This window comes from Asterias amurensis, chromosome 10 (genome assembly GCF_032118995.1).
Source record: "Asterias amurensis chromosome 10, ASM3211899v1".
Lineage (NCBI taxonomy): Eukaryota > Metazoa > Echinodermata > Asteroidea > Forcipulatida > Asteriidae > Asterias > Asterias amurensis.
In genome coordinates this window covers 3,747,333-3,766,589 of record NC_092657.1, presented here as the reverse complement: position 1 = coordinate 3,766,589, position 19,257 = coordinate 3,747,333, and the positions used below count along the sequence as shown (strand labels likewise).

Sequence of the window (19,257 nt, the reverse complement as noted above, 5' to 3'; positions counted from 1 at the left end):
GAAGATGAATTAAAAGTAGAATACAATGATTCGTACAAACTTGCCTCGAAAATGCTTGGTTTTCCATTTACGAACTAACACAGTCGGCCATTTATGGGAGTCAAAAATTTGACTCCCATAAATTGCCGATCGTGTTAGTCGATGACGTAAGAGGAAAACCACGCCATTTCGAGTGATACTTGTGTGGATCATTATATTCTACTTTTAAAATATCTTTCTAATCATATGCATTTCGTAACAAACGGTTACGAACACTTTTCAAAGACCAACTCATCCGATCCAAGGCAACGTGTTCATTTAAAACAAATTGAACACTTTGTGTCCATAGTTTAACATGTATTATGTAACAAGATATTGCCTTCGAAACCTCTATTGAATGAACACTTGGGGTAACATTTTTAAAGAGCACACTGCTTTCAAATGTTTCAAAATCTTTCAAATCTGAGCCCAATTTCATGGCTCTGCTTTGAATACCGTAAGCAAAGAATCGGTCTTAGGGGAAGCAGGGAATTATGCGCTTACGTCAAGCGTATTTTACCCGTTAGCAGGGATATTTGGTTTGTGGGCGTGTGTACTCCATGTTACTGGGCATTCTACGCTTACACAGCTTGTGAAAAATTTGGCGGTAAGCAGAGCCATAAAAATTGGCCCAGCTCTTTGGAACTGCTCCTTGTCCTCGTTAAAAACTGTTGTTCGCGCTCGTAAACACTTTTGTGTTTTGTAAGCAATGTTTGTGGGTTTTGATTGAAAAAAAAAAACCCAAACAAACCATAAACTTGCCTCTTGAAATACAATCAGCAGCAAAACAGTCTTCCATATTGTAGTCAAAAACTACACAAAACGCACAGTATCCAGGGATTATGTGAATCATTCTACTTTTATAACGACCTTCCGACCATATTCAATTCAAAACAAATGTGTTTTATAGCTCAAGGCACCCGATCTAAAGGCAACAGGTCCCTTCATAGTAGTTGAACCATACTAAAGACAACAACATTGCAAAAAAGTAACTCTTAAGAGACTTATCTTTTAACCTTTGATAAATTGACCATTCCATTCACACACAAGTGCCCAGGAGCTTTACAGAACTGGTTGAAATTCTGTACACCAATGTGTGATATAAAAGCATAAAGTTTACTGGGTTCTGTGAAAGGAAAAAAATAATTAAAAAATTCACAGGCAATAAAAGAGCTACCAACATTTCTATATTGCAATCAGGGAGATATTGTTTAAAGACACTGGACACTATTGGTAATTGTCAAAGACCAGTGTTCTCACTTTCTGTATCTCAACATATGCATAAAATAACAAACCTGTGAAAATTTGAGCTCGATTGGTCATCGAAGTTGCGAGATAATAATGAAAGAAGAAAAAACCCTTGTCACACAAAGTTGTGTGTGTTTAGATGGTTGATTTCGAGACCTCAAGTTCTAAATCCGAGGTCTCAAAATCAAACTCGTGGAAAATTACTTCTTTCTCAAAAACTATGTCACTTCAGAGGGAGCCGTTTCTCACAATGTTTTGTGCCATCAACCTCTCCCCATTACTCTTCACCAAGTAAGGTTTTATGCTAATAATTATTTTGAGTAATTACCAATAGTGTCCACTGCCTTAAACAATCGAGAAAATATATTCACATTTACAATATTACATTCAACAGAACAGGGCAAATGCTTTCAAAATATAATGAAAAGACTTTCAAACTTGTTCATCAGAACATTTCATTTCTGACCAATACACAAGAGAAATAAATAAAATTTGAGGCCTTTTGCAGTAACAGTGTTTATGTACTGCGACCAGTCAGAAAGTTCATAAAGCTGTTTAGGCAGATAAATGTCTTCAACGAGTTATCTTGCTGAGTATTTAAGTAAGCAGGGTACCGGTAGAATACTACAACAGTTATAACAGGTTATTTGGCAGTAACCTGTTTCTGCTAAGTAAAACTTTTCTCTGCTAAGCAGAGTTGTATTTTGACAAAATTCAGGAAAATGGGTTGCGCTCAACAGCTGAAAAAAAAAGAGAAAGAGTAACAACTTAAGAAATTTTCACCCGGCCGTACTTTCGATTTTATTCACTCGAGTCCTTGTACGTTGGCGATGTTGAGTAACCTGGCAGGATACCAGGCACAATAAATAATCATAACATGTTATTTGGCCGGTAACCTGTATCTGCTAAGCAAGACCTTTCTCTGCTTAGCATAGTTCTACATTAATATTTAACCATCTTCAGGAAAACAGGTTAAAAAAATATGGGGAATTGAAACAACATTTTAAGAAATTTTCACCCAGTTGACTCTTCAAATTCTGTTCATTTGAGTCGTTGTACGATGACGGCGTTGAGTAACTTTGCATCAGCGAGTGTCTGTGAGTCATCCGTGAGTTCTTTGTTGGGGAAGGTGGTCAGTAGAGCGAAGGCTTGGTTGGCGTAGTGAGCGTGAGCGCTGAGGGAGAAGGATGGGTTAGGGAAAATGTCGTGGAGTAAAATGAGAGACTGGGCATACCAGAGACCTGGGGCCATTTTCATAGAGCTGCTTAAGCAAAAAATTTGCTAAAGCACGAAAATAGCTCGCTTATTTTATACATGTTACTGGCCAAAATTTCCTGCCATATACATTGCTTATGACTAGTATTAAGCTGTTGTTTACTTACCATAACAATTGAGTGGAGTCTTGGCCGGTAATCTGATTTTACTAAGCAATGAATTTTTTGCTTAAGCAAAATTTGTTGCTTAAGCAGCTCTATGAAACTGGACCCTGGTAGAAAGAGCTCTCTGCTTTGAAGCAGAAAAATATTGCTAAGCAGAAATAAGCAGGGTATCAGTTCAGAGGGCTTGAAGAAAAACTATTGTGGCAACGGAGAGAACCAACAGACCACTCTACTCTTATATGGCTTTAGGGGGGTATCGAACCAGGGCAACAGTAGTGAAAGGCAAGTGCTTTACTCAGGTTGGTCATTAAACCACAGTGAAGACTGGTTCAACACTCTAAAGCCCTGTTCATACTTCCTGCGAATGCGAATGCGATGCAAATTTGATGTGAATTTGACGTCACAACTCCTCTTTCGCTGCGATATTCGCAAGAGAGTTGAGCACAACTCAACTCAGTGCGAATTTCGTTGGGAATTTGTGACGTCAACATTTGTATCGCATTCGCAGGAAGTATGAACCGGGCTGAACTGCTAAAACTTTTTAAAATAAACTGCAAATGCCAATAAGGCAGAATTTGTGCACAGGTTTAAAGCCATTGGACACTTTCAGTAAACAGTATTGTCCAAGGCCCACACTTCGTGTATCACAACTTCTATATAAAATAACCAACCAGTGAAAATTTGGGCTCAATCGGTCATCGGAGTGGAGTCGGGAGAAAATAATGGGAAAACCCGCCCTTTTTACCGCACGTTTCGCCGTGTCATGACATGCGTTTAAAATAAATCCGTAATTCTCGATATCGAGAATTGATATTGCTTTAATGTTTTCTCAAATAGGAAAGCATTTCATGGAATAATATTTCAAGAGAAGTCTTTCACCATTACCTTCTGTAAACCCTGTAAGCTGGAAAGATTACAGGAATGTTTATAGACTGTGCAAGTCTCGGGCGATTTGAACTTCCAGGACCATTGTGGTCCCAACCTTATGGAGTTTTACGTTGGGGAGATTTTGTCTCGTCCATTAAGGCCCTGTCACACCATGGCGTATCACCTGAACATCAGCCAACGTATGCAAAATATTGAAAATACGTTGGTGTTCGCTGATATAAGTTTGGTGTAAGTTGGGGATACGACGTTTACGTTAAGAGCAGGCTGTGAACTGCTGTTAAAATTGTGAACACATCAAGGTTTTTTTTTTTGGAGCATTTTAAAAATTTATCGCCGTACTGGACGTGTGCTTCATACGTTCTGCATAAGTTCCCCGTAAGTTCATGGTACGTTAGACATACGTTGAGAAACGCTGGCATACGTTAGACGAATGTTACTCGTAGGTTGGTATACGTTGATGTACGTCGGTGACTATTTCTATTGTAAGGTATTACCACTTTGAAACAATATTTCGTTTATATCTCACTGCTTTGGCATTAGGCATACGTTACTCATACGCTGTGATACGCTGTGATACGCTGTCATAACTTTATTAGTAAGTGAAACGCTATCAATGCGTTAGTCATACGCTATGTATACGTTCAATACGCTATGGATACGTCCTTTCCAACACCGATGTCGACTTTTTCGATGCAATTTATTGGGAAGTTGGACTTTTTAGACTTCTACTGAAAATTGTTGAACTATTTTGTGGATACGTTGGCATACATTCAGGCGATACGCCATGGTGTGACAGGGCCTTTACTTTAGTTTACGTACCTTATGACCATCAAAATGACATATGTTGTTGAAAATGTAATACTAATTAACAACATATATAAAAGTAAAAAATAAATTCACCAAAATAGCGGAGAAAAAACAGATATTTAGACTTGACCTCAGGTCAGGTTCTTAAACAAATTAAGAATTTGTGCCCATCTCCGATCATGAAGCTTACGCAGAAGCTCGTTTGGTTGCGCGGGATGGAAAGCCTTTTCATTGGTCCCTTAGGCGACAGGAGTTAGGAGACATACGCCTTTTGGCGACAGTTATTTTTTTTACTTTTATGCTCTCCTGGGCACCCCACTGTTGTTTTTCTTTGTTTTCTTAAATATTTTTAATGTATGTATATGTGCTTGTAAATGTGATTGCCCGAATAAATATTATTATTATTAGGCGTCCGTTTCCTCTTTATACTGCGTCATGCCTTAATCTAACACCCTCGCGAACATCGTGCGTCTGCATATAAACCAGCTTTTAGTAGTTTCACATCCAGGCGTAGATTCACAACGGGGGTTTCAAAAAATATAAGATCAAATAAACATCCTAGTCCCAGAGCTTTATTTTTGTCTATACATAAACTTAAACCCTATTAATTGTATATTTGTTTTAAAAGCTAAAACTAATTTAAACAAGCTGTAATGATTTTTGTTGTTGTTCAGATTCGGCATAAAGAATATATTAAAGCAAAGATTTGATTTCATGAAAAATAAGTTCTTCGATTGTGGTGTTTTCTCGCTCCGGTGTGCGCGAGACTTGCAGTCTATTGGCACAATGACTAGAAAACTAATGTAGAGCGCATTGATACGGTTATTGTAACTAACAGTAAGACGCATATAAGAACTAGTTATTATTATTATTAACTTCAAGTACGCGCTAATCCTCCAATCAGATTCGCAGAATGGAGTGGTGATAAAAACCTATAATGCACAGCTAATATCACTACCTGCGTATTGTGTGTTCTATGTCACGCTCCAAGTTTGCTTGAAGATAAATACGTTATCACACGCGCGCTCGTGAAAATACGGAAAATATAGCGCGTCTGCATCCCATATCCAACTCGGCTTTTGGCCTTTGTAGGATATGGGACGCAGACGCGCTATATTTTTCCGCATTCCCCACTCACTTTTGTGATTACTTATATTATTAAACTGCTAAACATTAAGGATACGTTATGATGTAGCGTCTGACATCAGCTACCGTGTGAGTGTGGTTGAACTTGCTCACCAACCTGTAATGTGACAAAATGGAATGGACATAAATTCAATATTTGACAATGTTTGGGCTTTGCAATCCACTTAGGTGGGGTCATATATATTGGTAAATAATCCACAAAAGTAATGATCATATAAACTTAAGTAGCACCGCAGCTGTTGATAGTATAAACTATTTCAAGAAACATCTTATGTCCCAGTATACAGCACAGTATACATGTATTTTGTATATTTTGGTTCTACATTCATACCATTCGCTTTAAATGTGCTTTATTTTGCTTGGTACCCCTTTTATTAACCGTGTCGTTGTATCATTAGTTTAATGTTGCGTATATTCATCTGATGTCTACTACAGTTTATGTCCACTCCGTTTGTTCGTCTGTTCTTGTTTCATTGTTTTGTTTTGTCTTTGTATTTTGTCTTCCTTGTTCAATATTGTTTACTTAAGTATATTTTTTGTTTGTGTTTAAGGCATTCCGTTTATAAGCTTCGGCTTCCTGTGTAATGCCTCCACGTATTAGTTTTACTGTATCAATTGTTGTTGTTTTTTCTAAAGTGATTATCCTTGGTGGAAATAAATGTTGATGAATTGAATTGATTCTCTTCAAAGTTTGGTTTGAATAATTCTACACCCGAAAAACATTTGAACCTGACAACAATTCAAGCATGGTAGTTGGCATATTACTCGGGAGGGATTCGAACCCACATTCGAACCCTGCCTCTGGCCACAGGGTTAGCTCAGTGGTCTAGTTCGATAATAAAAATATTTAAAAAAAACATTTTAATCTGAATAAAGATTCATGCCCGATATTGAGGCTTCGATTCAAATTCCTCTAGTAACAGTCTATATCAATGAAATGGAACCAAAACATGGAAATGCACGAGAGAGGGCAGGCTTTACGTACCTTTTTCCGTCGGCAAGTCTGATTTGGATACTAGTGACAGGTTGTGACGCGTCAACGCTAAGACCCTGCTGGGCCGAGGACTCGTTAACGGCTGAAGATGGGGTGGAAACAATGTTGGGTACTGGGCTGAAGGAAAAAAAGAAAAGAAAAAAAAGGCAATAACAACATTGTCAGTTATCTTGTGCAAAGAAATAAGTACAAAATTGATTATTTCTTTGTGGTAAATAAGGGGTTTTTTTCCTCAAAAATTACTTCCGAAATGATGTTAAAGCTTCTACATTCCCTGATAACAACATTGATAACAAAATCTTTAAAGAGTTGTTATTTTATGCATATGTTGGGATACACCAAGAGTGAATACTGGCCTTTGACAATTACCAAACGTGTCTTCTCCCGAGAGGTCAAGCGTGTTTATGAATAACGTACCTGCCGAGCATGTTGCCCTCACCGCTAAATGCCTTGACTTTGACCTTTGGCCTGACGAATTCTTCTTCTCGCTTGTCCTCGAGGTCAAGGTTAACCTGACCTCCTTTTGATTGTCTGACAAGCTCCATCGGAATCTCCCTTTGAGAAAAGTGTGTTCAAATCAAACTTAGTGGCTTCTGATGAGAAGAGTAATAACAATAACTAGACATTGTGTCCTTGAGCTCAAGGTTGACCTGACCTAAAGAAATATTTACAATTTAAACTTAACTACTTACTAATGATAAGAGGAAGAATGAAAATAACTAGACATTGTGTGTGTTTAATATTAGTAAAGTGAAATACAGTTTTTTCATTTGTGCAATTCATAATCATAGATGTTCAACAAATGTTAACCAAACTTAATTGCTTAGGCCTACTAATAATACATACTCAAACTTCTAGGCATTGTGTATGCCTGAAATTAGTAACTTAAAGCAAAATTTCGTAATTTGTACAATTTGTAATCATAGATGTTCAACCAAATGTTAACTAAACTCAATTATTTACTACTGATGAGAAGAAGAGTAAAAAATAACTAGATATGAGCACAATTTCTCGATTTGTACAAGTTTAACCATTCATAACCATTGTAACATGAATCACACTTTCTGGATTTGTGCAATTTGTAATCAGAGATGTTCAACCAACGAGAGAGATTGGCTGGTCCCAGCTTGATGCTTATATTCCCTTGTGGGTTGTGGGAGTTTGCTGAGTTCTCTTTATGGGAAGATCATCTTAAATGTATGTAAATGTAAATGCTATTTGTAAAATTTAAAACATTGTTGAAACCTTTCCCCAAGGGTAATGGGGGTATTTCAAAATTTTATGAATAAAACAACAACTCAAATTAGCCATTAGCAGTAGAGTTATTCTTTAGTGCCTAAATTCCACAATATTCAACAAATATATACAATATTCGACAAATATATACAAAGTGTTGTTTGCAGTTTGCATGGTGTAGAGAAATAAGAAGAAACTATAAATAATTATAACACACCTCTTGCTTGTTCTGTATTCTGGTTGGCTGAAACACGGTCACGTGGGATGAACTCATATAGGCTAGTGATTGCGCGCGTGTTTTGCGGGAATAGTACTAGAGCGGGCAATAGTCTATGAATATAGTGCCCGCGGTAACAGCGCCCTCTCTTGACTTGAACCGTGAACAACAACTACAAAACTCCTTTTTCTGTTCTTATTTGACATTTGAGACCGAGCTGTGTTATAAAACACTTATTGACTGGCATAATTCGGTAACTAGTGTACGTCTATTCCCCCTCGGGCCTGTGAGTGACCAAAAGAGGGGCATTTCCCTCGGCCTTCGACCTCAGGAAATAGGTCGCTCTTCTGGTCACTCAAAGTCCCTCGTGGGAATAGACGTACATACTAGTTACCTCGTTGCCAGTCAATATGTGTATAATAGTTTCTTCTTAAATATATACAATATTCAACAAATCCAGCAAATTTTAACTTAAATATGTTTTAGGCTAAAAAAAAGAAGTAATTTTGAACAATACAATTGAAGTATTAGGATGCGATACACATTTAGTTGATACAATTAAACATATATTAAACAGGCACAGTTATAAAAGCAAAAAACAAAATTGTCAAGAAAACAAAATATAAAATCAAAGAATAATCAAAATAAGAAGTAAAAGATTTTCAATCTGCATTTTGTAAAAGTAACAGAGTTAATCTGAGGAAAACCACTATAACATCAATGTTCATAACTATTGCATGTTTTAATAATTGAGCGCATGAAACAGTCACTTACCCCTTTGAGATTGAATTAAGGAAGGCAGCATTCTGTGGGTCCTTGTAGTCTCTCAGCTCATTGCCGTCAACACTGAATCCATTCTTCCATAACTTGAGGACGACATGGCTCTGTGTGTGAACAGAGAAGACAATTATTAAAATTTAAAGGGATTGTATACTTAAAGACATTGGACACTTTCGGAACAGAAACAAAAAAAAGTTCACAGATTTACAAATAACTTACAGGGTTTACAGAAGGTGATGGTGAAAGACTTCCCTTGAAATATTATTCCACGAAATGCTTTACTTTTTGAGAAAACATTAAAACAATTATCAATTCTCGACAATGAGAATTACGGATTATAGTAAACACATGTCGTGACACGGTGAAACGGATGGAAACAAGGGTGGGTTTTCCCGTTATTTTCTCCCGACTTCGATGACCGATTGAGCCTAAATTTTTACAGGTTTATTTTATATATAAGTTGTGATACATGAAGTGTGGGCCTTTGGACAATACTGTTTACCGGAAGTGTACAATGGCTTTAAGAGGATTAAAACAATCGAATGGTTCCAGAAAACAAAGGTATACGTTCCGCCTAAAGGTTGGTTCATAGTAGGCCAGGGGTGGATTTCACAAAGAAGTAAGACTAGTCTTATCTCAAGTAACTAGTCCAAACTTAGGACTTGCCTTAAGTTTTTAATATCTCCTAGAATTAGTCGTAAGTTAGGACTAGCCCCAACTCTTTGTGAAATTGACCCCTGGGCAACTAGTGAAATTTACTACCCAACTATTTGCGAAAACACACACAAACCCTCAAAAATCTGAGTAGTGATTCTTGCTTAATGAATGAATCTCCACCTCCCCCTGACTTTTGACCCCATCTCACCTCTTCTTCTTTCTCGGGCAGAGTTCCCTCGGTTCCCGGGACTGGCCTAATGGGGCCCGACTCACTGTCCCCAAGTCGGTACCCTGCTCCTTTGAAGATGAAGTTGGAGGTCTGACCGTCCGTTCTCGACGGGCCGGCTGCGCCAACTTCCTCTGCTCCATGCCTAGGGCAAGAACAATCATGCCAGCAAAATGATTAATATGTAGTTGCGTCAGTGGAAAAGGATTGCTCTTCTAATTTTGTGAGAATAATGGACTCTTTGGCGCAATCCACATGCCTTTATGATTTTTGTTTACACATTTTTTGCATTTTGTGTTTCATCACGGGGCAGATCTGGTTTGACCACTTCTGTACCTTGAACTTCCTTCTTGACGGGGCACAGCAATTTTCCTCTAGTAATATGAGGACAATTTAAATTTGGCACCCCTGAACAAAGATATTGACAAAATAGGGACACCGCCAACATAGGGCTAGATAGCTCAGTTGGTAGAGCGCCGGAACGTTAATCCGGAGGTCGTTGGTTCGAATCCCACTCTAGTCAATTCTTTGTTCAACCCCCAAAAGTCAATTAAAATTTGTATAAGAACTTTGCAAAGGGCACCAAAGCAATTGCTGTGTGCTGTGGGTTATTTTTGACTTTTTTTTAGATGGACGTTTTTTAAGACCTGGAACAACTGGACAGACTTTCCTTATTTTGTCATTGATAGTCGATTGGTTGACTTTTCTTTCATTCTGGACTTTCCAGGCAAGCACCTACTGTGATTCGTTTAACCCTCACCGATCTGGTAGGCTGCCTAACCATATTTCAAACTCACTCTCTTGCACTCTTGAAGATGTTATTGACGATGCTGTTTGTATTAGCTTTCTTCCTTCGTGGTCCGACAACTTGCTGCCCACTGAAAAAAAAAAAAGAAGAAGATTAATTCAAGCTTAATAAACATTAAATTATTCATGACAAAAATACTCATTTTGGGATATGCCCCCATTATCAAATAATAAAAAATAACAATAAATAACATTTATAGAGCGCCTTTTACAAAAGTTACAAACCGCTGTACAGTAACCACAAATAAATACAAATAAAAAGTGATACAAATTGTGTCAGAGGTCAGAGTTCAAGTCGGAGATCAAATCATAGGTTACAATGTACCTTCCATGGTCTGAGCCCCCAGCATAGAACGTCTCCCCCTCCTCCCCACTGTCACTCTCTGCCTCTGCCTCTTTCCCAAAATCATTTATTGTGTGGAGCCTTGCAGACGACGAACTTGACGTCTTGGGCTTTCGACTTCCGACTCCTCTACCCTCAATTCTCCCCAACCCCTCCACCGCGTCTTCGCCTGAGAGGTCGACGACCTCTTGTGGCTCTCTAACGGCTGGCCGCGGCTCGTCTGAGGCGTCTTGGAAGGTGACGTCGTCCCCGCTGTCATTGTCGTAGAAACTGCCCAATGCGACCTGGAAGGGAAAAACAAATCAGTGATTTGGGGTTGAAACAAAATTCATTCAAAAACAAGTGCATGCATAATTTTGTATTGCAGTGGAGGTTTTTGTTTGTCAATCCTCGGGAGCTACAAATCAGAGAAGAATAAAAGTACAAATAATCCATTAAAAACATTTATATTATACTCATTATTAGGGCCTACATGTATTTCATTATTAGAAAATTAAAAAAGTCGGAAAATTAGTCAAGTCGGAGATCAAATCATAGGTTACAATGTACATTAGAAATTCTAATGTTTATAAAATATGGGATGAAAGAAAAGGAAAACATTTCTATATCCTGACACTACCTCTACATACAGTCCCCAGTGGCAGTGACACTACTTTTTTATTTGTTATGACAATAATAAATTGTTTCTTATTCTAATTAACTCACGAGTAGGCCTACCCCTTTCCCGTAAAATAAAAATGAGTGACAAAACAGATGCCTGTCACTCACTCTCCCAGGCGCTCAGTGGACAGCAGTGACTAGCTGTAGTGTCAACATGGGGATTCCCAACATGGTGTCGGAAAGAAGTCCTTATTCATTGAAATTTGCAATATCACTTTTTAGTTTTGTACATAGGCCTACCATACACTATACTGTATAGCCGGCCTCCACTGACTGACATTGAATAATAATACGGCCCGAAATTGCCGCACGTATACCGAATAACTCAAATGAGAAATTCTACCTGGAGTTGCCATCCGGATGATTCGAGGTAAAACTTAGCTCTTGCAGCGTCTACTCCAGTCACACCGGCAAAATCGGCGATAGAAGTCGCTTTCTGTGCTTCGTCCGCCATCATGAAGTTTCACTTTTGGACGAGATTCGTGTTGTTAAAATAATTTCTGACGAGTAACAACTTCTTCCCCAAATACTACATAATTCCTCGACCCCGCGTTATTGAAGTTAACATAGTCAAGACCCTGGGGACGAGTTAAATATAAAAATGTCACCGATTGAGGGCGCTATTTTCAGTCTCTTTACTCCATCATTTTTGCGGTGCGAGTGCAACTTTTCGGTCGTGTCCAGAATCGGGCTCATCCGACACTTTCACTGTAAATTTTCTTCTTTTTCAGAAGCTAAACATCAAGCAAGATGCCTCCCAAGTTCGATCCCACTGAAATTAAAGTCGGTATGTTGTTATTTTATGTCAAAAATTAAATGATCCGCTGACCAATTTTGTGCCCCATACTTAATTTCACACGCATCATAAACACATTGCGTAATATAGTTACAAAACTCACTGTGTGTGTATGGAAGAAAAATGGCATTATTTTATTGATTAATTAGTAAAATTAATTAAAAATCAAGTCCGATAACTTTCCGTATGGCACCACCACTTTTCCACTCATTTTAACAAAAACTTAAAAAGGAAAAGGAAAAGTTTGCGTATTTTCTGCACGCCAAATATAATTGCAACTTTTTGAGTTATGAAAAAAATACAAGAAATGACAAAATTGAAAAAAGCTAAAAAGTAAAATATGGAAATATTATTAAGCTTGGGTTAATTTCAACATTAAATGGTGGCTCGTTCTTAAGTTTAACTGTGAGTGTGAGTGATAATTAATGCCAATGGTGATAAGCAAAACTCACATCTGCCCGATGGTTGCCATGGTTGCACCACACACAACCAGGCCGCGGTACGAGAAGACCCCATCACTCAAATGGGAGGATGGAGGGTGCGATTATCGCAATTATTTTTTAGGTGGATAAGGAACAAGTTTACGTTTTTGCACAATAATCTGCACATTGACATGATTGACATTCATTTTGCACAACTTTGCTCAATGTAAGGGCTTTCGCTGGCACAAAAATATGCAAAATATTAAATCATACTTATTGTTTTTATATCTTCAGTGTGCCTCAGAGCCGTCGGAGGTGAGGTAGGAGCCACATCGTCCCTTGCCCCCAAAGTCGGTCCTCTCGGTCTGGTAAGTAAATTCCCCTTGCCGGTATTTTCACTCAAAATGTTGAATCAATCCACGGTTAGCAAGGTGACATCTGCATCAAGTACTAACCACCTCACTGGCTGCAGCATTCTAAATGGTCGCTAACCCTCTTGATGCATGGTTGTCCAGGCCTTGAAAGTTGTACTATACAGAAGCATGACCTCTGCTGCCCTGTCTTGACCTTGGTGTCCCTTCAAAATGTTCTTGAAAACATCGAGATTTTCAAGTGGAATTGTACCCTTTGCAAAATGAAAAAAGTCTTGCCCTCTCAAAAAGCTGAAATTCCGTGCCTGGATGTCTCTCTCAATCAGGATTTCATGTTTTTCATCCTTTGTACAGTCCCCGAAGAAAGTCGGTGATGACATCGCCAAGGCAACGCAGGACTGGAAGGGTCTGAAGATCACCGTTCAGCTGACGATCCAGAACCGTCAGGCTAAGGTGTCCGTGGTGCCCTCCGCCTCCTCTCTGGTCATCAAGGCCTTGAAGGAGCCGCCACGTGACCGCAAGAAGGTCAAGAACAGTAAGTATTGCCCCGACCATCCCAAATCATAAACAAAAAATTCATTCCAGACTGCAGGCAGGGCTTGTAGTTCCAAACTTAAATGGAGCAGAGAATTTGTTATAAGATCAGAACCAAAATGAGACATAAACACACAGGACCAATAGTATAATTGTAAAGTGTCTTGCTTCATGACACAAGTATCACGATGAGTCGAACCCATACTCTGCAGAAACACTCGTGGTGCTCAAATACTATTGCCCCCGGTCACTGGTCCATTTATTACATGTAGTCACACTCCTACTCCAGATTGTAGAAAATCGCCATGATTTGACCAACATTCTGATGACTCGTCCCTACACGCCGTTAAAAATATCCACTGCTGTTATTTTCCCCCCTTGTAGTCAAACATGACGGCAACATCTCCTTCGACGAGATCTTGAAGATCGCTCGCATCATGAGGGAGCGCTCCATGGCCCGTGAGTTCGTGGGAACAGTCAAGGAAATCCTAGGCACAGCCCAGTCCGTTGGCTGCACCGTTGACGGCATGCACCCCCATGACGTCATCGACAAGATCAATGGTGAAGAGATCGAGGTGCCAGAGGTAAGAGTTTAAACTAAAAGAACATCTTCATCCAAAAAGTAGGATTTGAAACTTTGCATGGTGGGAGTATAATTTGGTGAGGTTTGTGGTAACACCATTTGTAAAGCTTTATATTCGTCTGAAAATGATCACAGCATACTGATAAAAACGTTCAGTTGTCAACCACAGGGTCTTTTCAGAACCAAAGCTACTTGAAAGAGATTTACACCTCACCTAATTAATCCAAAGAGGTTTTGAATTTTCTTCCATTGACTGTAATTGTTTGTGACATGTATTTCTGGAAACAAAACCAAGTATGCCTCGCAAGTGGACGTAATCACTGTTGCCTGCAAGCCCGAGGAAACCTGTAAAAGAAGGGTGCTTGATGTGAACCAGAAACACCGGGGTAAACCCCTATTCTTGATTAGTGTTTTGCGTTCTTTTACGCGGCTAAATATTCTATACGAAGAATGAAGCAATCATGGTCGAGTATCTTCCTCAAGGATACAAGTGCCACGACCTCGACTCAAACCCACAACTTTTACTTTGCAAATTTCTTTGTTGAGCAAAAAATAACTTGCTTCTCCTCTCTCTCTGTTCTCCCTTCTGCTTGCAGGAATAACTTGTTTGCAACAACAGTACTGGATTGGTAGCTTGGGCCTAGCCCTGACACAACGACACAACGACCCAACGACCTAACAACTAGATCTCATTGGATTGGATCATAACAAGGATTAAACCAGGCTAGACCAACATGTATTGAAACAATAGTGTGAAGAAGAAAATAACATAAAATACAACAATAAAAAAAGAGAACAGAAAGTGTGTTTTTGTGTCCAATTTGTAACGTTGTTAAATTAAGGATGACAGTAGGATTGTCTGGTAAATAACTATGATGACATCCTTTTTTTAAAGATCAACTTGAATGAACACAATAAACACTCAACAAAAATGTAAGAAAAATGCGAGTTCAAAAATCAAAGAGGGGTGGGAGGGGCATCAACAAAGTTACAGGGAGGAAACCTTCACACTTGTGACCAAATACATGCACATGTTATAGCTAAAAACAAGGATATAGTCAAATCATTTTGAGTGATAGTGTTTAAGTTCATCTTTAAAGACGGTGGACACTATTGGCTATTGTCAAAGACCAGTCATCTCACTTGGTGTATCTCAACATATGCATAAAATAACAAACCTGTGAAAATTTGAGCTCAATTAAAACGGAGACAGAAGGACTGGCTTTCAAAAGGTTGTGGGTTCAAATCCTACTAAGGATTTAAAGGCACTATTGCTAATTGTCAAAGACCAGTCTTCTTACTTTGTGTACATCAACATATGCATAAAATAACAAACCTGTGAAAACTTGAGCTCGATTAGTCGTCAAAGTTGTGAGATAATAATGAAAGACAAAAACACCCTTGTCACATGAAGTTTTGTGCTTTCAGATGCTTGATTTCGAGACCTCAAATTCTAAATCTGAGGTCTCAGAATCAAATTCGTGGAAAATTACTTATATCTCAAAAACTACGCCACTTCAGAGGGAGCCGTTTCTCACAATGTTTTATGCTATCAACCTCTCCCCATAACTCATTTCCAGGTAAAGTTTTATGCTAATAATTATTTTGAGTAAAAATTACCAAGTGTCCACTGCCTTTAAATAAAACTTACAGAGTGATTTTTTTTGTTTTTGGGGGGTGGGGGTGTTAGCTCCTGGCAAAATGCAGACCGGGTCGACCAAGGGAAGCTAATCAAATGCACCCAATATATCGGTCAAAACCACAGTGGATGAAATTGAATGGTCACACAGTAGGAGGGTTGACTGTGTACTTCATGGTACCATATTGAAGGCTGGCATAGATAATATATCAGTCAAAACCACATACATGTAGGATATTGATTGGTCACATAGTAGGAGGGTTGACTGTGTACTTCATGGTACCATATTGAAAGCTGTCATAGACAAATACCAGTCAAAACTTTACAAGATGATATTGATTGGTCATACAGTAGAAGGGTTGACTGTGTACTTCATGGAACCATATTGAAGGCTGGCATATATCGGTCAAAACCACCTAAGATAAAATTGATTGGTCACAAAGTAGGGGGTTGACTGTGTACTTCATGGTACCACATTGAAGGCTGGCATAGATAGTATATCAGTCAAAACCACAGTGGATGATATTGAATTGTCACACAGTAGGATGGTTGACGACTGCTTACATGCTTTCACATCATATCGCATTGCAGGCTTGCATAGTTAATCATGTACTATTGAATGGTCATAAAGTAGGAGGGTTGACAACTGCTTACATGCTTTCACTTCATGATATCATGATTGCAGGCTTGAATGTACTATTGCATGATCATATAGTAGGAGGGTTGACGATGCTTTCACATCATGGTATCACATAACAGGCTTGCATGGTCATAATAGTAGGAGGGATGACAACTGCTTACATGCTTTCACATCATGATATCATGAATGGTCATGTAGTAGGAGGGTTGACAACCATCATGATATCACATTGCATGAGGTTTACATAGTTACTCATGTGTTATTGAAAGGTCCTATAGTAGGATCCGCTTGACTTTACCGTTGACATGTTTTCACTACGCGCCATTGCATGGCAGGCTTGCATACTCAGTGGCCGGTATTCAATGTTAGTAGACAGTAGAAGACATTACAAATGACATGCCAATTGCAACGATTTTTTTGAAATTTTATTTTCAATAATTGCCGATAATGATATGATTTTCCAATTCGATTTTTTTCTAAACGAACCCTGCACAATTTCGAACAACTATTTAATTGGATTAAATATGCAAATACATCTCATGAGTAAAACATGATATGATAATACCAAATAATATCACATACAATGGTGAAATCCGTCCGAAAATGGAACCAAAGAAAGTGATGAATATAAAAATTTAAACAATCGGGACAAAATGTTTACTGAACGGACTCAAAAAATTGGAAGACAAAAAGAAATATTCAAAATATTTCAAAACTTTAAACATATATAAAAACAAGTATATTTCAATAAGACGACTATAGAATTAAACACAGACTGAAGGACTTGCTTTAACAAGGTTGTGGGTTCAAATCCTACTAAGGATTTAAAGACACTATTGGTAATTGTCAAAGACTAGTCTTCTCACTTGGTGTATATTAACTTATGCATAAAATAACAAACCTGTGGAAATTTGAGCTCAATCGGTCATCGAAGTTGCGAGATAATAATGAAAGAAAAATACACCCTTGTCACACGAAGTTGTGTGCTTTCAGATGCTTGATTTTGAGACCTCAAATTCTAAATCTGAGGTCTCGAAATCAAATTTGTGGAAAATTACTTCTTTCTCAAAAAATATGTTACTTCAGAGAGAGCAGTTTCTCACAATGTTTTAAACTATCAACCTCTCCCCATTACTCGTTACCAAGAAAGGTTTTATGCTAATAATTATTTTTAGTAATTACCAATAGTGTCCACTGCCTTTAAAGCCATTGGACCCTTTCGGTACAGAAAAAAATATAAAAGTTCACAGATTTACAAATAATTGACAGGGTTTACAGAAGGTAATGGTGAAAGACTTCTCTTGAAATATTAGTCCATGAAATGCTTTACTTTTTGAGAAAACATTAAAACAATATCAATTCTCATTAGCGAGAATTACGGATTTATTTTAAACACATGTCATGACACGTCGAAACGCGCGGAAACAATAGTGGGTTTTCCCGTTATTTTCTCCTGACTCCGATGACCGATTGAGCCTAAATTTTCACAGGTTTGTTATTTTATATATAAGTTGTGATACACGAAGTTTGGGACTTGGACAATACTGTTTACCGAAAGTGTATAATGGCTTTAAAGCTACAATGTCTCAGTACAAACATAAAATATATTTATAAAAACCCCTGACTGTTTCTCTACTCCTATTGGTGGAGAGCGCGTCACGTGAGTGTGCATAAACCTTTTGTTAATGCACACTGGAGCTCTGTTTATGCACACTGAGCTGGCTTCCGCGTGTCGGGCGCGCAAGATTATCATGCGGACTGCGAAAATCATAGCTATCAGCTATACTATCAGCGCGTAATCTAAGCGTGCGCGTGTACACACAACCCACGCGCCTCGAATAGATTCTTCACAAAGTTTTGGGCCAAAATATTTAATATCTCGAATTTTCAATTGTTAAAGTGTCTATAACTGGATCTACGTTTTTTTTTAACAAAAGGGCATTTATGAATGGGAATAAAAGAGTAGTGACTCGTTCTTCAACGTCCGTTTAAAACCTTGCCGGGTCGGTGCCGTGCGATGGCTCAGGCCTTTATCACACGGCCGCCAACCCTGCCGGTTTTAAACGGACGTTGAAGAACTCATCCCTTTTATTCCCTTATTTAAAAGTCATCTAGTGTTGGTCCGGCCTCAAACATATTTGTAAAAGCAAGGTTCACATACATAAATTCTAGCAGCTTCATGATATAATATAAATATCTTTAAAACAAATTAATATTCAGCCAGGCCTGATACTTCACGGATTGCCTCCGTTGCCCCTTGCCATTGCCTTGGTACCCTTGAAATGCTCAAGTAGAAATTTACAATTTCCTCATAGGGTGCCCTTTGCCAACGAGAAAATGCCTTGGTGCCCTATGCCGTTTCAAAAACGAAGCATACAGCCCTGTTCAGCAGTAGCAGATAATGGCATCATCAAGCCAACTTTAAATCTGCGCTGATAGGTCAATGACAAGGTTTATATTTCTATGTCGGACCCCAATGTGGTACCATTGCACCAGTGCTGTAACCATTGTGGGCGGTGGTGGGCGGTGGTGGGCGGTGGTGGGCGGGCCTGCCCAGCACTCCGAGAAAAATACACTATGCTGCCCAGCACAGATTCCAAATGTCGTCCTCTTTGCATTGATCTGAGACACAGCTGATGATGAGGAGCATCAAATGTAACAGAGAAAGAACACAATCCAAAGGCCATTCAACTTATTACATTGCCCCATAACACAAACAGTTTAGGAACCTGGCCCCACTTCAGAAATGATGGTCCCATAATTAAGAATAATCTTGTTGATCCCCTTGCCCTTGGTAGACTTCCAGCAAAATTTGATTTATTGACCACCATTGGTATTGGTCTATAGCTACAACCCTGCATTTTGC

General features: G+C 38.7%; 2 protein-coding genes and 1 non-coding gene across 3 annotated transcripts; 2 read left to right on the top strand and 1 right to left on the bottom strand.

Annotated features, from left to right (window-relative positions):
- Window positions 1-246: 246 nt before the first annotated feature.
- On the bottom strand, window positions 247-11,899 carry LOC139943180 (NSFL1 cofactor p47-like). Its single transcript, XM_071939995.1, has 9 exons — window positions 11,750-11,899; window positions 10,729-11,030; window positions 10,394-10,474; window positions 9,579-9,741; window positions 8,708-8,817; window positions 6,898-7,035; window positions 6,472-6,597; window positions 5,524-5,583; window positions 247-2,440 (listed from the first exon to the last, which is right to left on the bottom strand). Exons 1-9 carry the CDS (start codon window positions 11,861-11,863, stop codon window positions 2,308-2,310), a joined length of 1,227 nt encoding a protein of 408 aa, XP_071796096.1. The 5' UTR covers window positions 11,864-11,899; the 3' UTR covers window positions 247-2,307.
- Window positions 10,047-10,119, top strand: Trnan-guu (transfer RNA asparagine (anticodon GUU)). The gene has a single exon. It is a non-coding gene; the product is annotated as a tRNA-Asn (tRNA).
- Window positions 11,900-12,031: 132 nt separating the features above from the next.
- On the top strand, window positions 12,032-14,914 carry LOC139943181 (large ribosomal subunit protein uL11-like). Its single transcript, XM_071939996.1, has 5 exons — window positions 12,032-12,193; window positions 12,919-12,992; window positions 13,350-13,530; window positions 13,914-14,113; window positions 14,709-14,914. Exons 1-5 carry the CDS (start codon window positions 12,157-12,159, stop codon window positions 14,712-14,714), a joined length of 498 nt encoding a protein of 165 aa, XP_071796097.1. The 5' UTR covers window positions 12,032-12,156; the 3' UTR covers window positions 14,715-14,914.
- Window positions 14,915-19,257: the final 4,343 nt, after the last annotated feature.